This window comes from Protopterus annectens, chromosome 9.part0 (assembly GCF_019279795.1).
Source record: "Protopterus annectens isolate FY-2018-M chromosome 9.part0, PAN1.0, whole genome shotgun sequence".
Classification (NCBI taxonomy): domain Eukaryota; kingdom Metazoa; phylum Chordata; order Ceratodontiformes; family Protopteridae; genus Protopterus; species Protopterus annectens.
The window spans coordinates 776,320,407-776,342,356 of NC_056743.1; the positions used below are offsets into that span (position 1 = coordinate 776,320,407).

The window sequence follows — 21,950 nt, forward strand, 5'->3', positions numbered from 1 at the left end:
ATGCAGGATAAAATATTTGTGAGTTGGGTTTAACAGAAAAGGAAATCAAGCAGTTACTCACTGCATGCAACTTCCAAAGTCACTTCTAGAATATTCAAAGTGCATTTCACAAACAGGTTTTTGATCAACAGTTCATCACAAAACTAAATGAAAGAAGACACAGTAAATGGTCAAACACTAGCATTTGAAAATGAATGAAAATGACCAAACATAAGCTAGGAACTTCATTAATATAACAAAGAAAGTTAATAATGTGAATTTGGCCACAATTTTACCATACACAGTAGATACTTAGTAAAAATGAAAGAAGAAAGTCAAAAACTTTTTTTTCTGAGGAAGTCTGAAAACAAAACAAAAAGCCGATTATAAAGACAACTGAATACATAACACATCCTTCTGCATTCATACACACATGCAGCAAAGTTCTTCTTTTAACACATCTAAGGTTAATTAATGATGTGATAAGATATTCCTACCAAGTTTATTCCTTGGTATCAACTATATTTTCAAGATCTCCACCTCTTAAAGCTAAACAGCATAAAACATATAAAAATACAATTTCTTTAAATAAAAGCACAAAGTAAGAAACTTTTTCTCATATTTTGACCTGATAGCATAATCGTGCCCATAAATTCCCTCAATGTAACTTATATTTTTGTCCTCATATAAAAAGCTGAAACCTATAGAAACATTTTTCACATATTCTGATTCTGTCATGCAATTAAAATACCAAGATGGGCGAGATTTGTTTTATCTCGTATCAACATTTGTTTGTGAGATGTTGTATTTGTTCATGGGTTCTCCACTGGATGGTGCCGTTTCATTTTGTTTGGTTCTTTGTTCATTCACTTTTGCAAAACTTTTATCTGCTCTATATTGAGACTTTTATGTGGAAAGTATTTGATGCATTTGCTAGTGTGGACACGGAACACTTCTATACAACCACTGACATATAGGTTGTATACGTCTTGTGTATTTTTGCAACACTGAGTGAGTGGTTTTGTGCATTTTGTTCATTCAGATATATTGTATTTTAGACACTAATTGATGAATGTATCTGCGGTGGTGCAGTGGTAGCGTTGCCTCACAGCAAGAAGTTCTCCCGTTCGATTTTCGGCTGGAGCGCCTTCTTTGTGGAGTCTGCATGTCCTCCCTGTGGTCGAGTGGCGTTCGAAAGACATGCGTAGAATGGGCGTACCTTCGTTGAAGGTTGGGTGTCGAGCTGGCACCTCGGCACCCATAAAAATTCTACTGCCAATCATTAGTGGACCGGAGTTCCGCTTTGGCGACCCCTAACAGGGAAAAGCCGAAAGAAGAAGAAGATCAAATAAAACGCATTACCTTTCTTGATAAACTTATATCACAGAAAAAATAACATGGAAAGGTACTCTTTCTTTTCTTGGTGGATTTTTCGCCAAATATATATTAACTAAAACACGCTATTAAATTTTTACTTCTTGTATTTACAAAAAATAGGTTCAAACACTCTTGTGAATAACCTCATCACACCCTAGAAAAAAATTTCAACTTACTTGTCAATTATTTTTATTTCACCAGTTATTTAGTGCATATGTTAAAAGCCAGAACCTAATTCTTGTTAACCTTCCTTTGCCCTTACTGATTATTTGCTTAGACAACAGTAGTCATGGTTTATAATGGAAATGTCTAATCTCCAAGATCTCAGCATCATTACCTATATAAGCTGGGTGCTGGTTTTCTATCATTAAAATGCTGTTTTCTACATCAGAAATTCCATGATTAAAAGTGAGTCTCAATTGTTTGCCCCTTAATATTTTTTAACTGCACTGGATGCAAACTACTATAGTGGAACACATTGTTAATACTTGCATCTTTTTTTTTAATACTCCTAGAAAGGAACTCTTTTTTTAATTTCTCCAAATCTTTTTGGGTTTCTAATACCATGATGGGAATGGACCCGATTCCCAAGTCAAAGTACATTTAAAGTTGATGAAATTAATATTGTTCCAATCTTTGACGTTAGCCAGAAGTACTCTTCGCAGCACTCACAATGTGCCCAGTACTGACTCCTTCTGCAATTTGTATGTAGTTGCATGTAATGGTAATGTATCTAAATATGACTGTAGATTCTTTTTTTATAAGACCCATTGCTCTTACTAATATTGGAACTGTCTTGGTATCTTTCTTCCACAATGCTCTCATTTCTGCCTGCAAATCCTGATATTTTCTGACAGTGTGCCTCTCTGTACGCAAGACACTGTAGTCACTAGGTGTGACGATTTCAATGATCAATGCTATATTTGTCTTTTTTTCATGGACCACTATATCTGGTTTTCTAGCAGCTATCTTTTGAACTGTTTGTAATGGGTGATCCCATGTGAAGTAGACCATCATTTTCTATGATACTTTATGGCTCATGTTTCTAGCGTTTTTCAGCCACTTCATTTCCATAATGTTTGCACAATTACCAGTTCAACAATCTTGCCACATTATTATGTGTTTCAGTATACTGTCCTTCAGCCATTAGTATGTCACAGCCAGCAACAAGGTGTGCAACTGTTTCCAGTTCTGTTTTACAAAACCTACATTTATCTGTTTCTTCCACATGTTCAATGGACTTTTCTAAACCAACGTGTACAAGGCCCACTATCCTGGGCCATCAATATTACTCTTTCATCCCTTGATTTGAATTTGCCTTTCCTTATGCGTTTGATCCTTATCAACATGAGGTTCTTCTAGAAGTTTTCTATACTTGCAACTATATTTATGCATCTTCCACACTCCTTGCCTTCTCATCTGGTCCTTCACCTTATATTCTTTCTTTTGTTTTTGGCACATTCAGTTGCGGTCTGATTTTTATCTACTTCTGGTTTGATTTCCACTCCTGCTTGATGCCACTATGCTTCTGCTAGACTAAGCAGGGAAGTCATCTTAGATTTGTTCTCCTCATGTTTCAAAACTTTCACTATGTTTGGGTCTTGTGAGGTCAGCAGATATGTCTGCAGTCCCACAATTGCAGATCTATACATGTAATCAATTTCAAGGAGGCCCATACCTCCTTTGGAAAGGAGAATAAATAATCTTGGTATGCAATGATTTTTATAAATCATTTGGTGAGCATGAAGCATCTTTCTTGTTTTCCTGTCTAATCTATCCAACATGTTTTGGGGCCAGCCAATCACTCCAAAACTGTAAGTTAGGACAGGAAGAGCAAATCGGTTTATAGCTTGAATTTTGTTCCTAGATGTCAATGCTGTTTTCAGGATTAAGTCTTCTAAAGTATTCCTTACTAAGTTCTATTCGCATTTGTTCATGTTTTATTATTGATTCTTATCAATTCCCAAATATTTTTACACTCCCTTTTGCTGAAGTTCTTTTATTTATTTGTTTTACATTTGTTTACTGGGATAGTCCGACTGGATACATGTCCATTTTCAGCGGAGGCCCGGTGAGAAAAAAATCCAGAAAGACAAACTTACATAGATTACACAGAAGTTAGCAAACAATTATAAAAACAAAGTGATTATATACATGGGTTAGTAGTGTTCCCTAGTAGGGACTCACAATTGTCATAGACAGACAATTAAAAGTAAGAGACATCAGATTGGAAGCGGAGCTTGGTGATGCATTTACAAGTTATGATAATTGCAGAATATGCTTTTAGTTTATAACTTAATCAGGGTTGGTACAAGGGCATGGCCAATTCACTTTGAGATACTGTTTGAGGTTTTTTTTTAAGAGACTTTTGGAGGATTGTAGGGTTATATAGTTTGGCAACGAATTCCAGGTTTTGCCAATGAAGTTGGCAAACTGGGATTCACCAGCAGAGTTATTAGCTATATGGGTTTGGACCAGTAGTTTATCGGCTGACCACAGGGATCTTAGTTTGCTATATGGCTTAATAATATTTATAAGTGAGGGGGTATCCTCAGTGTGGTACAACATTTTGTGCACTGTGATTGAACTGAATTAAGCTGGGCAGTTCTAGCCACTCTAGTTGTTTAAGGTTCTGGCAGTGGTGGGTTCTATAGGTGGAGCCAGTGGCGAATCTGGCAATATGACTGTAGCTATGGGACAGCTTACCTAATTCAGATTTGTTGAGGTTTGAGAGTACAGGTGAGGCATATAAGATAGTAGAGAGTAGGTGTGATTGGGGAATTGCAGTCCTATCCAGTGGAGTTAAAAATGTCTTGTTTCTATACAGTGATATAAGCTTCTTATCGATGGTCTGTATGGTTTTGTTTACCTGTAGGTCAAATTTGAGATTATTGTCTACGATAACTCCTAGCAGTTTGGTGTGATTATCTGGGGGAAAAGTGGTACCATTGTTAGATGTGACACAGAATGAAAGTGTGGTGGATCTACTAGTGGGAGAGAAGAGTAGAAGTTTAGTTTTATTAGGGTTCAGAAGTTTTACATCACATTCTTATCCCAAACTGATGTTTTCTTGGTGCTGCAGTTTTCCTGCTTTACATGTTGCTTTTGCACATTTATCAAGACCAAATGACATTCTTAGATCATCTCAAAAAGTTATAAAAACTTGCAGTTGTGCATTCAGTTTCTTATCTGATGAGCTACACAGTTTCAAATTATTGACAAAGAGAATATGAGAAGTATTTACACTTTGTTGTTTTCTAGGAGCCAAAATTATAGCCATGGCCTAAGTAGACAGCTTAATGGGTTAAGGGCAGGACAGAATAGCAGCGATGACAGAGAGTCACCCTGGAATATCCCCCTTCGAATTTTTATCCCTGCAATAATAATTCATCCTTTATCATGGCTTAATTGCTAAGTGTTCTGCCACTATTTCATGGTCACTGTAATGTAGTTGATCAGTACAGGGTGTATCTTATACATTTTTAAGCACTCGTATCCATTAATGTGGGATACTATCAAATACTTTTCTGTAGTCAATCCATGCCACACTTAGATTCTTCCCCTTCTTACAGTTCTCCACTATGACTTTATTTAATAACAAATGATCCTTTGTTCCATATCACCTTCTTTAACTGCCCTTTTATTTTATTGCCAAAATTGAGTTTTCGTCTAAATGACTATAAACTCTCTCGGCATCAATTCCAGTGTATAGTTTACACATCATCAGAAGGCAAGTTATTGGTCTGCCATTTTTAGAGTAGCTTTAAGTAGGAGCACTGTTTTTCCTGTTGTTAGCCAGGATGGTGTCTGTTTGGGTTGAGCATATAAATAGTTCTTACTCATGGCTAAATCTTCATACAAAAATGTTAATACATACTGCATCTGAGCCTGAGGTTTTCCACTTAGAGGCTTTTCTTAATTTTGTTTCAATCTCTGTGGCTATTACTTCTTCCCATTTCATAACTCGTACATTTAAACTTCTTATTCTTTCTTTTACTTCTCCAAAATGTATCTTTTTTGGTGGTCTTTCAATTCCTTTTACCTTGTTTTCCAATTCTCTATAAAACATTTTTGGGTCATCAAACCCATTATTTTGCACTTTTCCTTTATATTTACCTGCGTATCTTCTACGTTTTCCACCTGTGCTGAGATTTTTAGTTTATTTGTGATAGTATATGATAGATCCTGATCTGATCTAATACTGCACATTGCTTTTATCACATCTATCTTTTTAACTATTTTTGTTGATCTGTTCCCTCTTCTATCAGTGACACTTCTTGTCTTAATTGCATTAAAGTTTTCTCTATTCAGTAGTTCCATGATGGAATTCAATTTTCCCCTTCCTTTCCCTTTCTACCCTGTGTTCCTGCAGTAAGACTTTATCCGTTATTAATTTAGCTGCACAGTAATACATCCTGTTTACTTCTGTTATATCTCATGGATCTCTATGGTCAGTCCTAACTTCTTTTATCAAACTTCTGACTTTTTGGGTTTTATTGACCTTCTGCAGTCTACGTCTTTCATTGATCTTAATATGTCTGTCTATCTCTATTAAATCAAGCAACTCCTCTCTTAGCTCATTTTTTTCTAAACTGAGGGCATATTTTTTGTTTTCCATTTCTTGCGGGCATTCTATAGAAAGTTCTATAGAATCTTCCTGTGGCACATTCTCTTCAATTTCATCCTGTGCCATCCATTGCTCTGTCATATGGGAACTCACTGGCCTGTCTCTCCTCAACACTGACTGTGTCAAGGTTTTCACAGTTTCTTGTTCCTTCCCTTGTCCAGCTTCAAGTGAACATTTATACTGGTTTCCTGTCGAAGACTCCAAAATATCTTCATATGGCACCTAACTAATTGCTTCTCGTTCCACTGGTTTACCCATAATTTGGATGTCCATTGCTCTATCCCATTGTGGTGCTTTCTAAATTAGATTTTCTACACTGAATCCTTCACTTCGCAGGTACTCCATAACCTCAGTTTCTACCTCTATAATTTCTCCATTACTAATCTTCTTTTCCTCTTTGTCTTATTTTTTGTATTGTAAAGTTTTCCGTGTCTGGATTTCTTTGCCCGTATTTCTCTTCAAATATCACTGGTGCGGCTCTTTTTGTATTGATTAGTTTGCTTTCTCCTTTGCATAGATATTATGCCATATTAAATCTCTTTTTCTTTCCCATGCCCAGATTTCTTCTTCAGATGTCTCCTGATCTTCCTGTTTCTCCTTACTTTGGGGACTCATTCCATCATGCTGCAATGTAACCTGTGTTAGACCTACACCAAATCCTTCACTTCGCGGGCATTCCATAACTTCAACTTCTATTTTTTTTTAATTCTACTTGACTAATCTTCTTTTCTACATTCCCTCTTTGTGATGTTAATTTTTATTGTGAAATTTTCCATATATGGATGCCTTTACCTGTATTTCTCTTCAAATATCTTTGGGGCTGCCTTCTTTATATTGATTAATTTGGTGTTTGCCTTTGCATAAATACTGCACGATATTAAATATCCCTTTCTTTCCCATGTCCATATTTCTTTTTTATACGTTTCAAAAATCTCCTGGTTTATTGGTTATATTTTGCACTTCTTCAGATGCTTCTTTTTCCAAACAGATCAAAGTTTCTTGGTCTAGATACTGTTTTTCACAAATCTGTTGTAGTAATAAACAATGTTTTATTTGAAGCTTCTGACAGTTTTTCTCGTGAAAGTATTTTTCTTGTGGAAGTATTTTTCTTTCCTCTAATTTCTCTCAGTGTTTTTGTATATCTTTTGTCTGGAAATTCTGGGCTTTTTGTATAATAGTAACAATACATAATTTCTTTCTTATCCTCAATAGTCCAGTCTATCGTCTTTATGGCTCTTCTTTGGCCTATCAGTTTTTGTGACTTTTTGTGGACTGCTACTTCTTTCTACAATGGGGTGGGGGGCACACTCCCCCTGGGCCTGGTCTGGCCCCATTATAGGAATGTTTCCGTATTTTGAGGATTCTACACTACCATTTTTTCTTGTCCTGGCACCAGTGCCAGGATTTGTCCCCTTCCCCAATGTTGTGCGACCCTGGAGTTGATATATATAGTTGGGGGGGGGGGGTGTGGGAGGCAAAGGAAAAACTACACATTTTAAACGGAAATAGGTGGGGGGCTTCACCCCCCACACCCTCCCAACTATATATAACAACTCCAGGGTCGCACAACATTGGGGAGGGGGGCAAATCCCTGTCAAGTGCCTTTAATACTGGTTGTCAACCAAATGAATGTCGATCAAATGGTCTGTCGATCTTCTGAAGTAGACCCATACACACACACACACACACACACACACACACACACACACACACACACACACACACACGTCCACGTTGCTGCGTATTTCAGACATGGCTTTGATACTCGCCATATCGTGTGACACAAACCTGGGAATTAGAATTAACAACTGGAACTGTCTCTACAAAATGTTTGACCTGTGGAATGTCTGGAACATTTTCTGGAAGGAATCAGAATCTCTCCCTTTTTTCCTTTCTCATAACTCAACCTATTCACCTTTCACCCTCCAATTCTTCCTCCCTCTCACCTTATGAAACTTTGACTGCATAAATGCCTGCACTCCAAATTATACTTATGTACTCCACAAACTACTTGTGTTTTAATTTCATTCAATGCTATGTTACAACACCTTACTCAAATGTTATTATTCTGTCTTCTATATTACTGTGCTGCTTAAATGCTATTAGTCTGTCTTCTATATTACTGTGTTTTAGTAGTTTTTGAAAATTGCAATCTACTTGTTAATTTTGTTGATATTAGCTTTGTAATAATTGTATATGGAGCTTTTCTCCCCGGGCCTCCATTGAAAACAGGCTCATTCTGGCCCAATGGACTTTCCCGGTTAACAAACTGCAAATAAAATAAATAAATAAAATAAATAAAAGTTTGCGTCACAGAAACAATGTTGTGATGGTGATGATGATTCTGATACAGGAAGAAGATATTTATCGTTCCTCCTATATTCTACACTTTCTGAATCTACCAAGTAGGATCTTGGCTCAACACAGATGCCTGTAATCTGTCTTATTCGATCAAAACGTTTAGTTGTCTGGATTCATACCGGTCTCTCCTTCCCTCAAAGGACAAAGTAATTTACTTATCTGTCATAACTAGATTTTCGGATATTACGTTTCCTAACCAACTGAGCCTTGGTGGTTTTATTGTTCTTTGGTTTAGGCTTCAATAAACTGGAAGTAATGGGTAGTGTAATTCTTGTTTGCCTGCAAATTTTGAAGCTTCACAGGAAATAGTAACTGGTTTACATCATAGTAACAATGTAGATGGGGTGGCAAATTTCTGCTTAAGGTCTTCAAATGCCTTCTGGTGCTGTTCCAATCCATGACCATACAACATTTTTGTGCATTAGCGCTCTTAAAGGTGCTGTCAACTCACTGAAGTCTGGTATAAACTTGCCTAGAAAACGTTGCAGAGCTTGTACATTATCTGGTGCTGACATCTCATGAGTAGCTGTTTGCTTGGTCGGGTCTGGTCTCAAGCCTGTACTTATGAATAAATGTCCTATGTAGGTCACTTCTGGAAGTCTGAATTTACATTTCAAAGGACTGCGCTTCAAGTTTACTTCACTTGCTCTATCTAGAACTTTCTTGAGGTTTCTGTCAATCTACTTCACCACTGCCTCCAACCAATAAATCATCTACTATTATGGCACAAGGAGAACCTGAAAAAATTTGCTTCATTGCACTCTAAAGACTTCACTTGCAGAATTTATTCCAACTGGCATCATTAGGAATCTGTATCTGCCAAATGGAGTACCAAATGTAGTTAGAAATTAAGATTTGTGATCAAGCATCACTTGCCAAATGAACTCTTTGCATCCAAGACAGAGAAAACAGTGGCATTCGGTATTAAGGCTGCGACTTCTTCTACTACACACAATTGATGATATGGTCTCTTTAATGCTTTCTTCAGATCTTTCACATCAATGCATATTCTGATTTCGTCTGAGCCTTTTTTGTGAGCTGCTAAAATAAACGATAACCACTCAGCTGGTTCTGTGACTGGGCAAATTGCACCTTGCTGCACTATTTTACCCAACTGAGTTTTAACTTTATACTGCATAGCTATCAGAACTCTTCTTGGTGGTCTGACTATTGTGACCTCTGGGTCTAACTTTATGGAATACACAACTGGAAGTTTGCCTAAATTGTCATCAAAAACATCAGCATACTCTGAGAAAATGGCTTCAGAAAAATAAGAACTTGGAAATGCACTTACATGATGGACTTCTTTAGCAAAAGAAAGGAGATTAATTCTTAAATTATCTCTGACAGCCAATAAAGATTGCAGTGGTCTTCGGACTACATAGAACAACAAGGTCTAACAGTCCTCTGCCAAATAACATGAAAGCATCACTTAACATTAGGAATGAATTTCTTCATCACCATAAGCAACAAGTCTTGCGTTTCTGGCTACACTAAGTTGTTTGTTAGTTCTCACTTTAGTAAATGTGTCTGCTGATATAACATTACACTTTGAACCAGTGTCTACTTTAAGCACTGCGGATTTTCCAATAATCCAGACAGTACAGAACACCTAGCTTCTTGTTAATAAATTCACTGCATCAACTCTTTCATGAAGCACTGATGCACCATCTACATAGAAAGCTGTCTGCTTTGGCTCTACTTGATCAACTTGCTTCTATGTGTAACCTTTCTTTACAACTGTGAGGCTTACTTGATTTACAAAACTTTTGAAAGTGGCCCCATTTTTTTTACACTTGTAGCATTGCTGACCAAATGCTAAGGACTTCTCTCTTCTAGACTCATGATTTGCACCACAAATGCGACAGTTAACAATAAAGCTGGACATGTGTATTGCTGATTCATGCTTGTACTGCATTGAGCTGGAGCATGCTCCTTTCTTAGAGCTTGCTGGAAAGCTGTGTCTCTTCCCTGGAAATCTCATAGCTGCCACGTGCTTGGGCCTACCTTTGTCTGCCACGTGTTGCATACTATCTACATTTCCTCTGGAGCCAACTGAACTCATGCTGTTGTCACTTGCAAGCATACTTGTGTGCTTTTCTGTCACCTCATGGATTTGACAAATCTCAATGGCTTTACTCAAAATTAAATCACTGTCATGAAATAAAATCTTTCTCACAGCAGCACTAATACCACACACAAGCCTGTCCTTTATCAGCTCATCTTTTAAGTCACCAAACTGACACGTTTTTAGCTCTGTTTCTCAGGTCAGTTATATAAGCTGCAAATGTTTCCTCTGGTTTCTGATCTGTCGTGTAAAACAAATGCCTCTCTAATGTAATATTTGTTTGAGGGTTACACATTTCTCTGAACTTGAGCTTCAAACACTCGGGCTCTTCCCTTAATTCAGCCTGTACAACAATACGATTTTCACCTTTTCCTTAATATACTGCAGGTGCATACACAAATGGATGCTCTCTTTCTATGGCCTCTGACCTAGCTAGGTTTAGCAAAATGAATGCCCTGGTGCTTGCATCTTTATCTGCATAAGCTGCTTGTATAAAAATATCACACTTTTGCTCAAACATTCTCCATTTCTCTGCAATATTCTGATCAAACACAAGTGGTAGGGGTTTTCGAAATCCGTCTGCATTGTTAACACATACCAGTGAAGGATTTTTGTAAATAAGGACAATATACACTCTCATGCACATATGCCAGAAACTTATGCCAGTATTTGTATCTGAATTTATTTCTTATGGGCTTTTCGTAATAATGCTAATGAATGAACTTGTAACTTTGAATAAATGGACTTTGCAAAATAAACTTTTCAGATGGTTTAACACTCTTGTAATATCATTTGGAAGGCTAAATGCCAAAGTCATTTCTCATAATTTTAAGAAACATCTCAAACAAATTTACGATGCAAGTGAAATAAACTCTCTGGCACTGTAATATTCTTGTAATGTTGTTTTGCAAGAAATCAACTCTCATCAGTGTAAGAAGCATATCAAATAACTGCACGATGCAAATAAACTGGACCCTCTCTTGCCCAAAGCTTAATAAAATTTTGAAGTAGTTGCACTTTGTGAATAACTGCATACAGCACACTGAAATGTCCCCAAAATGGCAGCACCTTGCTAGGCAACTCTTTACAGTGCAAGACACATATTGTAATGAAGGCAGTTTGCGAATAGACACATCCAGCACAAGAAACTTTTCGAAATGGCTATACTTTGACTGTATTTCATGAAACAGTTGCCCTTCGCACACAATAAACTCTTTGAAACACATGTACAGTGATAAGCACACACTTTTGAGATACTTTAAATAACTTTAGTTATGCCTTTGATACAATATGAAGTCATAGTTATGCCAAAACATAGCATTTTGCAAAAACACATGCAGTCGCCTTGTTTTATTTTTGCTTAACGTGTCCTTTTTTTGTTTTTCCGTATTATACTCGTTTTGCTCGTTTAATCCCTTTTCGTGCCTAATATACTTTTCTTGTGCTTGTTTTACTCTAAACATGCTCAGTTTTGCTTTGAACACACTCTTGTTACTTTAAACATGCTCATTTTATCTTTAAACATACTCATTTTGCTTCACTGTTAATCGTCTCATCAAATAACTTTCTTTTAAACATTCTTTTCAGCCAGCAAACTTTTCGTGCCTTCTGATTGCTGAATAATGCTGTTTGTGCCCTTGTAATGCCCAGTTTTATCTCTTTTATCAAATAAACAGTTCATGCTACTTCTCATTACCTTTGATTCTTTTCTGGCTCTTTTTGTGCTCGTTTCTCTTGGTTTTACCTTCACTGTTGTCTCTGCACCTCATGGCTCTGGATTTTATTCTCTTCTATCCCGGTTCTGACACCATGTCACTCTCCTACTCTGGACACAATGAAAGAGTCTTTGTGGGTTCTAGTCAAACAGCTATAGTCTATACAATCACATTAATATAGTGGTTTACTGACTAACTTAAGTAACTTATATACAAACTAACAACTGTGATCGTGCATGCTCTCACTGTGGCTGCTCTTACAAAATGGCAATAGGGAGTGCACGTGTCTTTATGTGCAAGTACAGCCTTGACATGCTTCTTAAAGATACAGCACAAGTCAATTGCAATATGATCTACACTAGACATGTAATGTTAGAACTATTTTGTTACCCAAAAATAAGTTTTCACATGACAACAAGAAATTCCCCTATAGCTGTATGTCTACTAAGAAATATAGAAACATATGCTTAATTGTATTATTAGCAAAATAAACACTGGATATCTCTCAAGATGTGCAACTATCAAAGACACAATTCTTCAACAATATCTAAGGTTTTACTTAAAGTCATGCAACAGTTTGAAAGTCACTAAAGTATTATATAAACCAGCATTGACAGTGAATTGTCCAGTCCCCCACACTGGTGTTTCACACCATACAAATACAATAACATGCAAGTCTCTCAACTTATATGAATAATAAGTGGCAAAGATTGATTTCCCCACTGCAGGGCATCCTAGACTAACAATCTTAGTGTCATTGTGTTAACTCCTTGCTCTTTCTAAAACTGCATATTATTAGCTGGTAAGTCACTTAGTTTAAAAAAGAGAGACCCCAAAAAAGTTCTGGACGTAATAAGGCAGTATGGTTGTGAACTGGAATTATACAAAAAAAGGCATTGTAGGCTTGAGTGAGTTAAAGGAAAATTATGAATTCTACTGCTCAACTGGTAAAAAGCTTATTCCAGAGGTTTTGGAGGCACTAGGTTACATTTATCTGTTGAAGATTTAGGTATATGGTTCTAGTATTTGTAGAGCTTTTGCACTTTGAGAAACATGAGGACTAGGAAAACAGGGTCACTGCTGGTGCAGTAAACAAGACAGACATCACCCCTCAAAAGTCAATATGATGGCGAATAAAGGGACAGAGCTTCTAGACCATCTTGGTAGCTAAGGAGCTTCGGGATTGTGATCTTTTTGGTTAGGAACCTTTGGGTCTTTCAAATTGTATGACAGGTTTAGTGAAACACATCCTAAAGGGGTACTGTAGTCTATAACTTGTCTGATAAATGCTGAGAATAAGGGAATATTGTGAGTATAATTTAACATGCTGATGTTATATTAATAAAGTTTGTGGTTTGTGATCAGTTGTTTTCGTTTGTTTCTGATCAATAACATCAGTCAAAAATTAATTTAGCCAGATATGCAAAAAACAAATATATACTTCATCTGGTAAGTTTAAAAGTCAAAAAAATATTTTTTTCCACCTTTCAGTACTGAGGCAAAGCTGGTGTTGTATGATACAATTAAGAGGGAGAGTAGAAAATATTTAGAACAGTCTTACATTATGTGAAGTATAATTTGTTCAAAAAGAATGGAATGCTTTCAAATATACAAAAAGAAAAACAGCCATTAGTGGGTGGGAGGTTGACCTAATGGTTAAGGTGTTTACCTTATGAGCACAAGGTGTAGGGTCTGATTCTCACATAGGGTAATTGGCTAGGTTTAAAATGTCCCTAAAGGGCAGCTAGCCTTGTACTAATCTATGAGCCTATGAACTGTCAAGCCAGGTGATAAAGCAGGTAAATATTGTTATTATGCAAAGTGATATCTATTTGGAGATGTTTAAAATTGCTAAATAATTGGGATGATTATCAAAAGTGGGACACAAAGCCCTACATTAAATTCAAACAGGTTTGATCTCCCTGGTGGAAGTACTGGCAAAGTTAGGGGATTAACTGATGTTTAGTTGTCCATGTATTTCTTTCTTTTATGCTTTAGAATACAGATAACCATTCAGGGAGGCCCTGTGTATCTCAGGAGGGATGTACTTTAGAAAGGTTTGGTAACAGACATGGTTTTTAAACCATATGTGGAAGAGTTGCCATTCTATGCATATGACAGCTTGCAATTTTTTTAAACAGGAAATTAAAAGAGTTGTTTGGCAGAAACACTACTGGCTAGGTACTGTTGGTATAAAGAGTCTTTAATACCCCTATATGCCATGACTTGGTGTTAGCAGCAATAGCACATTTTCTTACAGAAGCTGATGGCTTCCCAAGTATGTTGGAAATGGTGCGTTTTTCTTTGCATAACAAGTGTTTCTACTTTTCTGGTTCTTTGTATAGACAAATACTTAGCATTGCAATGGGTGTTAGGTTTTGCCCCAAAGTTATGCAAACATGCTTATGGGAATATTTGAAGAGGCTGCCATATATAGGACCCCCATTTTGAGAACGTCATTTTTTTATAAACAATGCATTATTTATTTATTTTTTAACATCAAGTGAGCCATAGAAATGTTCAACGAGTTTTGAATCATTTACAAAAATAACAATTTTGGATTGACCTTTTCTTACAAATTAAGGGAGAAGTAGAAGAAGAGTAGTCAGTATTTAGATACCTCTATTTATTTTCCTATTAATACGATACACTAGACCCCCTTTAGAAAATCTACCTCAGAGAACACCTTTATTGCATGCATCCAGTGCCCAACCTTTCCATTATTGGACTACCTTTCTTATGATGAGTTCCTCAGAGTGAGAAACATAGGCTCACATGATGTTGAATTTCAAAGGGTTGCTGCTAAGGTAGTAGTGAGACTTTTACTTGGAGGTTATTCAGAGAGACAATTGGTTTCTTTCTGGAGAAAGTGGCAAACAGATGTTCATAACACATCAAAGGTTTAAACTCTACAGGAAAAGAAGTTATGGTACTCCTGATAAAAAGGATGTTTATTTTGCTATGCGCCATGCCCTCTTCTTTGAAGAGGTGGCACACATTTTTAAATATTGATAGAGTGTGATCAGATGAAATCTTGGGTCATTTTAAGTTAAAAATCTCTTAAGTATTGGAAATCATATTAAATAAAAGATTATGGAAAAAGGATGACTAAATGCTTAAGGACTCTAACGGCTGTTCTACCTGTATTTATTTAGATATTAGTACAGAGATCTTTATTTTAAGATCCCAAGAACTTGTAACTGTTATAAAGTGGCAGCTGTCTATGACCGAAGATGTTCCTGTAAATAAATATTACATAGGACAGACCTCAAGACAGATTAGACAAGAGTACAAGAGCATGTTTGGGATATTCAGAACATCTCATTAATTAGTCCAACAGCCTTAATTTTTATAAGAAATATAATCAAGTCCAATAAGACTTAATTTTTTTAAGGTATGCATGTCATCACCTGGACTTTTTTTTAAATTTTTTTCTGAGATTTTGTTAAAAAAGGAAGCCTGTTTTAATTTTGTTTATAACACATTGCAATGTAATGCTCTAAACAATGAACTATTAATGAAATATTTACTGTACTGGGATGTACATATGAAATAAATATTTTACAAGTGATAGTTTGTAAAATATGTGATACATGTTCAAGGTACTTTAAAGCTTGCCATTTTTTTAATTGGTTAATTCATTTGACGTTCTAATTGGTTAAGCAATATTGCAACAAGTACTTAAGAACTATCCATCCATCCACAGCCCCTTTTTCCCCATTTTTGCACATGGGGTCAGGGTGTCACTTCAACAATGACAATCATCTACAGCCAAGGTTTTTACACCTCCAGACGGCTAGCCCTGCAGCAGTAGCTTTTGCATATTATACATTCACAACTATGGCCAATTTAGAGCATCCAGTCCGCCTACTGCATGCCTTTGGAATGTAAGAGGAAACCGTAGTATCCAGAGGAAAACCACATGAACACAGGGGGGACATGCAAACTCAAAAGGCACCTCAGACAAGAATCGAACCACGGAACCTCTTGCTGTGAGGTGACAACACTATCAGCTGCACCACTGTGCCACCTAAGTAACTTATTTGTGTTTAATGTTTTAGAACCTTTGACAACATTTTTGAAGAGACACCAGTTCATTTTTAATAAGGATAGTAAAGGTATGTTATGATTGGAAGCTTCATTTTTAATAAGGATAGTAAAGGTATGTTATGACTGGAAGCTCGGTTGTCAAGAATGTGAGTTTTCCTAATGTCTTCCTGTGAAATTTGGCAACTTTTACATGATGGATTTGTAGATATACTTGTTTTTCATGGAATGCTGCACCTCACACCCTAAATGCAATTAGTTATACCCCTGCACTTCCTGTTACTGCAATTTAGGTGTATGCAGAAATTCTTTCTTGCAATGAGCCCATTCGGACATTTTTTTTAATAAAATAGTCATTATTTCAGGTCCACCAATGTCATTTGATTCATTTATATACTCTCCTTTCCAGTTTTCCATTAAACATGCATCCTCAGCAATGCTAACTCAGTATTCCTTTTTACATTTTCTGCCATCCTTCTTTTGTATTGGGTTTGCTTACTGTACTTCAGTTTACTACTTCAGTCTTTGTACAGAACATTCACGTTTTCATAGTCTGATGTTCAGCTTGTATACAGCATATATTTTCCTATACAACTATTGGTTCTTGCTGCTGTGCTCTTCTGAAAAGTAGCAAAATGTGCAGCGTCCAACTAACAAATAAACTAAATATATAAAAAAAAAAAAAAAAAAAAAAAAAGATGAAACAATATTACAAGATGAATGGTGATCCCTGAAGTTCTCAATTTTTGAAGTACTTTTCCTAAGAAGTCAGACTTTCAGAGCTCTCAGGACTGGCACATTTTAGCCAGTATGAAAACTTGACAAAAGATGCAGGTTTTAATAAAGTTACAACTTCCCTAGGCAGAATACAGTCTGTTCAGTAATCATTTCAACACATCTGCACTTTTTTTTTCCTTTTGCAAATGTAACAATTATGTGGAGTTAAGAGATTACTTTAGATGCTGGTGGTTTTACACAGAAACATCAATGTTTAGTGACAGTGGAAAATAACTATTATGCAATGACTGGCCAGTTACATTCAAAAAAAAGCATGCTGACTGGTCCGCCCAACCAGCGTGCCTGTTGTAAATCAAAAAAAAAAGTTCTGTCACCCAGACTTTCTTGTATTAATATATGCTACCGAGATTCCAGTTTTCTTCTGTTTTCTTAAAAATAAATAAATAAGCTTGCATATTCTGACACTTCAGAAGTACGAGAGAGACAGGACAAAGAAAATACAAGGATACTCAGGTATGCTATGCAAAACTAGAAAAATGTATTTGATTATCCTTGTACTTTCTATACCCTGTCTCTTTTGTAAGTCTAAACGATTTTGGATTTCAATCAACACCACACTAAACCACAGAAACAAACTAATAAAACAATTTGAACTGTTCTACTAGAATGACTGCAAGCTGGGGACTAGGAAATAAATTTTAGCACTTTCATCCTTTATTTAATCAGATGTCATCAGGAATATGTTGTCCTACAATATATTTCTGAGGCAGACTGATTAAATACATGACAAAAGTGCTCACATTTATTTCATGGTCTTACAATGCACTTCTGATGTCTGATTAAATAAAGGACGAAAACGCTCAAATTTATTTCACAGTCTACAATGCATTTCTGATGAAGTCTGATTAAATAAAGGACAAAAGCACTCAACTTTATTTCTTAGTCCTCAGCTTGCAGTCATTCTAGTAGAAAGGTTCGGATAGTTTTATTGGTTCCGTACTTCAATTTTTTTTTTTTGTATTATTAAAAACAAAAAAAGGTAAAGGAGATCTTCCTTTATCCACTGCTTCCTTTCCACAACAATGATGTATTTGCGTAAATGTGGGAAAGAAAGTCCATATTCATGCGCAGTACATCAAGAAAGCCCTAGGATACCTGTGAAAAACACGAAACAGCAGCAAGTCACCCTTATATAAGGACATTAATTAAGAAAAGTAAGTAACTTCTTTCTTAAATAATGTTATAGTATAACAGCAATAACCCACAGCTAGGTGTTGGTAATGCTGGATTTACCCACGGTTGGCTTTGTTTGGTCAGGACGGCAAAGACCTCGTGACCAAACCATGCCAACCATGGTTTAATCCAGCATTACCCACACCCAGCTGTGCGTTATTGCTATGAAAGAAGATAGGTGGAAGAGAGCTCCCTGTATGGGAAGCACACATATAACTGATAATATTAGCCTGAGTTACTGAGATACTGCTAAGGAATAATGGGTAACTGATTCCAGCATCATTATTGCCATGTAAAAGATAAAGCAGGTTAGTAGAAAATGGATGTATAATTTAGGAATCATAATTCCATGAGAAACTGTTTCAGTAAAAACAACATTTCCCCAAAGCTTTGTGACTTCAGAGTAGGTTATATTTAGTAAGAGGGTAAAGGGGATTATGGGGACATTTGTCCTCAACATCACCAATGGTTTTAAATTCGCCCTTTCATGTTCTTAAAGTTGCTGAAGACTGCTATCACAGGTCCTGGACTTGTTGAAACATGTTGTGTCTTTCGGCTTTTCCCGGTTAGGGGTCACCACAGCGGAACTCCGGTCCGCTAATGATTGGCAGTTGATTTTTACGTGCTGAGTTGCCAGCCCTAACGCACAACCTTCAATGAAGGCACGCCCATTCACGCATGTCTCCACACAGAAGATGCTCTAGCTGAGAGTCGAACCGGTGAGCGTCTTACTGTGAAGCGACAACGCTACCGCAGCACCACCACTTGTTGAAACATACTGTATCTAAATAAAGTATACAGTACTGTGTCACTCTGATCCACAGCATACTTACAAGGAGTTACTGGGTAACTGCTGCAGGAATTTTACCAAAATTATAACTTTGGCACTCAGAATCGAGACCAGTTTTGAACAGTCAGTCTACCAGGGTATGCTAACCTCCACATGAATGGACTGTCATTCTGAGAAAGTCATGCATGCTTCCATGAATCACCATGTAAAATAGGTATCTGTATCTAAGCAGGAAGAACAACCACTGAAATACACGTAAAACAATATTACAAAACACAAGGGATTATACAGCAAACTAAGAAAGAACAAACAAAATAGGACAGAGATGTTAATTTAAATGCACAGTACTACATAGAGTCAGTTAAAGATACAGCAAAACGTTTTGTGGACACTAGAAACATACATGCAGAAGGTATATCTTGCCCTCATAAAACAAGCCCTCACAGCCCACTATGTTTTTATACATGGCTTAGAAGACACTGCCATCACTTACTTGTAACTATTAAATACCATTTCGCTCACATGGGCATGTCCTTTTCCTGTATATGTCATCTCACGAAACTGAAAAACAACAAAGGCTTCATAAATGTCAAGCAAGAGCCATACAATAGTCTTAAGTGGAAGTTTATATTTCAGTAACTTAACAGCACTATAAAAACTTTGATGGATAAAAACAATGTTACAGCCTTCTAGGAAGGACAGTGAACCATTTGTTTATAAATATAAAAACATACAATTTTATTCGTATAGAAACAAAAGTAGACATATGCACTAACCTGCATTCCTAAAAATGTAGATGGAAAAAAGGCAAAAAAGAACTACTGAAATAACTTTAAACCACTATACAACATAAACATACTCAACAAGCCTGGGAAACCTTCCTTCATTAGAGTTTTATTTTCTCTGTGTATTGCAAAAGCACTCTGTGCACCTCTAGTTCTTCACACTTTCTCCAAAACTTATGCGCAGGACAGCTCATCTATCCCTAATGTCTCAAGCTCCATCCTTCTTCAACCCTGCATTTAAGTTGTCTTTGAAGTGCACAATGCAATCTGAGCTATACAATCACTAAAAATGTATAAAACTTAACAAGTACAGTTTAGTTTCTTAGTATACTATACTTTTGCTATTAAACTACTGCATGCAAAAGGAGCTATTTTGGAGCCCAGATGGCTACTTGCAGCAACAAATGAATTTGTTATGATGTGGAAAGTACAACTGTGTACAGGTACTTACGATAACACAAATGTTCAAGGACAGGTCACTGAAAAAACAAACCATTTTATTTCATCAACCTGTGTCGTGTTTCCCTGACAGAATTTATCCAAGTAATGGGACCAACTCGCATATCACACCTTCTAAGATAATGATGTGGGTAGCACAATACTTGCCTATATACAAGATGTGCTGCTACGCATCTTCTATTCTTTCAGTCTGCATTCCCCACAAAGATGTGTGCTTGTGACAGCAAAATAACTTCTATAAGGTATTGGTGAATCTCCCACTAAAAGTTAGTTAATTTAACATATGTGTGCAAAGCACAGCTATAGCCTAGTATAACTGCATCGCCTTTACGGAAAATGGAAAAAAAATAATAATAAAATTTACAACAAAACAAAGCTGAATATGCTACTACAAAAAACGGAAATATTCCATGGCAATAATAACAAAACTTGTATAAGGCAAGAGGCATCCAAATTACAAAACAGCATTCAAATCACCCTTGCTTAACCAGATGCCAAAACACTATTAGTAATTTGTAGCAGATCTATCTGCTCTCTAAGTAGATCTTCCTTGTGTATGCCAATATGAGACATTACTAAACGTTGCTAGATGCAAAATGTCAGGAAAGACCTTAAGCCCCGCTTAAGCATGGAGGCATGTCATTAATTTACAAATGATATAACCTAAACCAAAAAAGGAATAAAAGTCATCTACCCTAACTAGGACACAGCCATCTCTGTAATGACAACTCATTTTCAGCTCATTTTCTCCTCCCCACTTACTACACTGCCATGCTCCCTCATACCCCCACCCCATTTCTTCCCACTTATTTCCTTTTATATTCCACCTCATTCTTACTTAACTCGCCCTTGCTGGCTTCCCACGTACCAAACTTCACATGCAACTACATCCTGCTCAGTTGGAATTTGTGGCCCATCCTGATATTATTGAACTTTTTCTCCAAACCGTTTGCATCTAACATTTGTCATGCTAAGGCCTTCTGTTTACAGTTTGTTATACTGTTCACAGATGACACACTATATTATGTAGTGTTTCATACTCATTTTTCTACAACTAATATTTTCCATGCATTTGTTTTTGTGTTTATTTGCATTTGTGTTTTGTTCACACCCAGGCTGACCCAAAAATAGGTAATCTTGGATTAATGTTCCCCACTATTTAACAAATTTAAATAAAATAAAATGGTAAGCAAAAAACAAAATATCTAGCCAGAGTAGTAAAAATACTTCTAACTTCTAATCATCTTCAGGAATTGTTGTCTTGCACAGGAATATCTTTCTAGTGCTCAAAATTAAGACAGAGGGAAAACAGATGTGTTTTTACAGTGACATCTCCTTGTACTGCTGCTGTTACATTAATTGTATTGAACATAGTTTCATTACCTTTTCTGGGGGGGGGTCACTGCAACAGTAAATCAGAATTGACTCTCAGACAATACCAGATTTCCCTTGAGAGGTGGAAAATCAGCAATACAAATATGTAATAGAATAATGATATCTATCCTCTATGGCTCTGTGTATTGTTAAAAGTTTAAACCTTTACAACACAACATAAATCGTAGGATATTGCTCAGAAACTGAACTTTGGGTGTATATAGTAATACATTACAGAACTAAAGATTGGGTGTATACTATAAGACAGAAAATACTTCTGAGTGAAGGTTTGGAATGACAGCTGGTCAAAAATGCATCCGTAATTCAAAATGAAAATGTGGCAAGTCTTGGTGTTGGTGACTGCTAGTCTGATGAATGTTACTGGATTCTGAATGAT

General features: G+C 36.5%; 1 protein-coding gene across 1 annotated transcript in view; it reads right to left on the minus strand.

Moving 5' to 3' along the window:
- Window positions 1–21,950, minus strand: part of LOC122811519 (polynucleotide kinase 3'-phosphatase) — an 897,059-nt gene that overhangs the window by 37,746 nt on the left and 837,363 nt on the right. Inside the window, exon 16 of the mRNA XM_044083405.1 lies at window positions 19,429–19,496. Within this exon, the coding sequence (XP_043939340.1) occupies window positions 19,429–19,496 (68 nt within the window). The remainder of the gene's footprint in view (window positions 1–19,428; window positions 19,497–21,950) is intronic.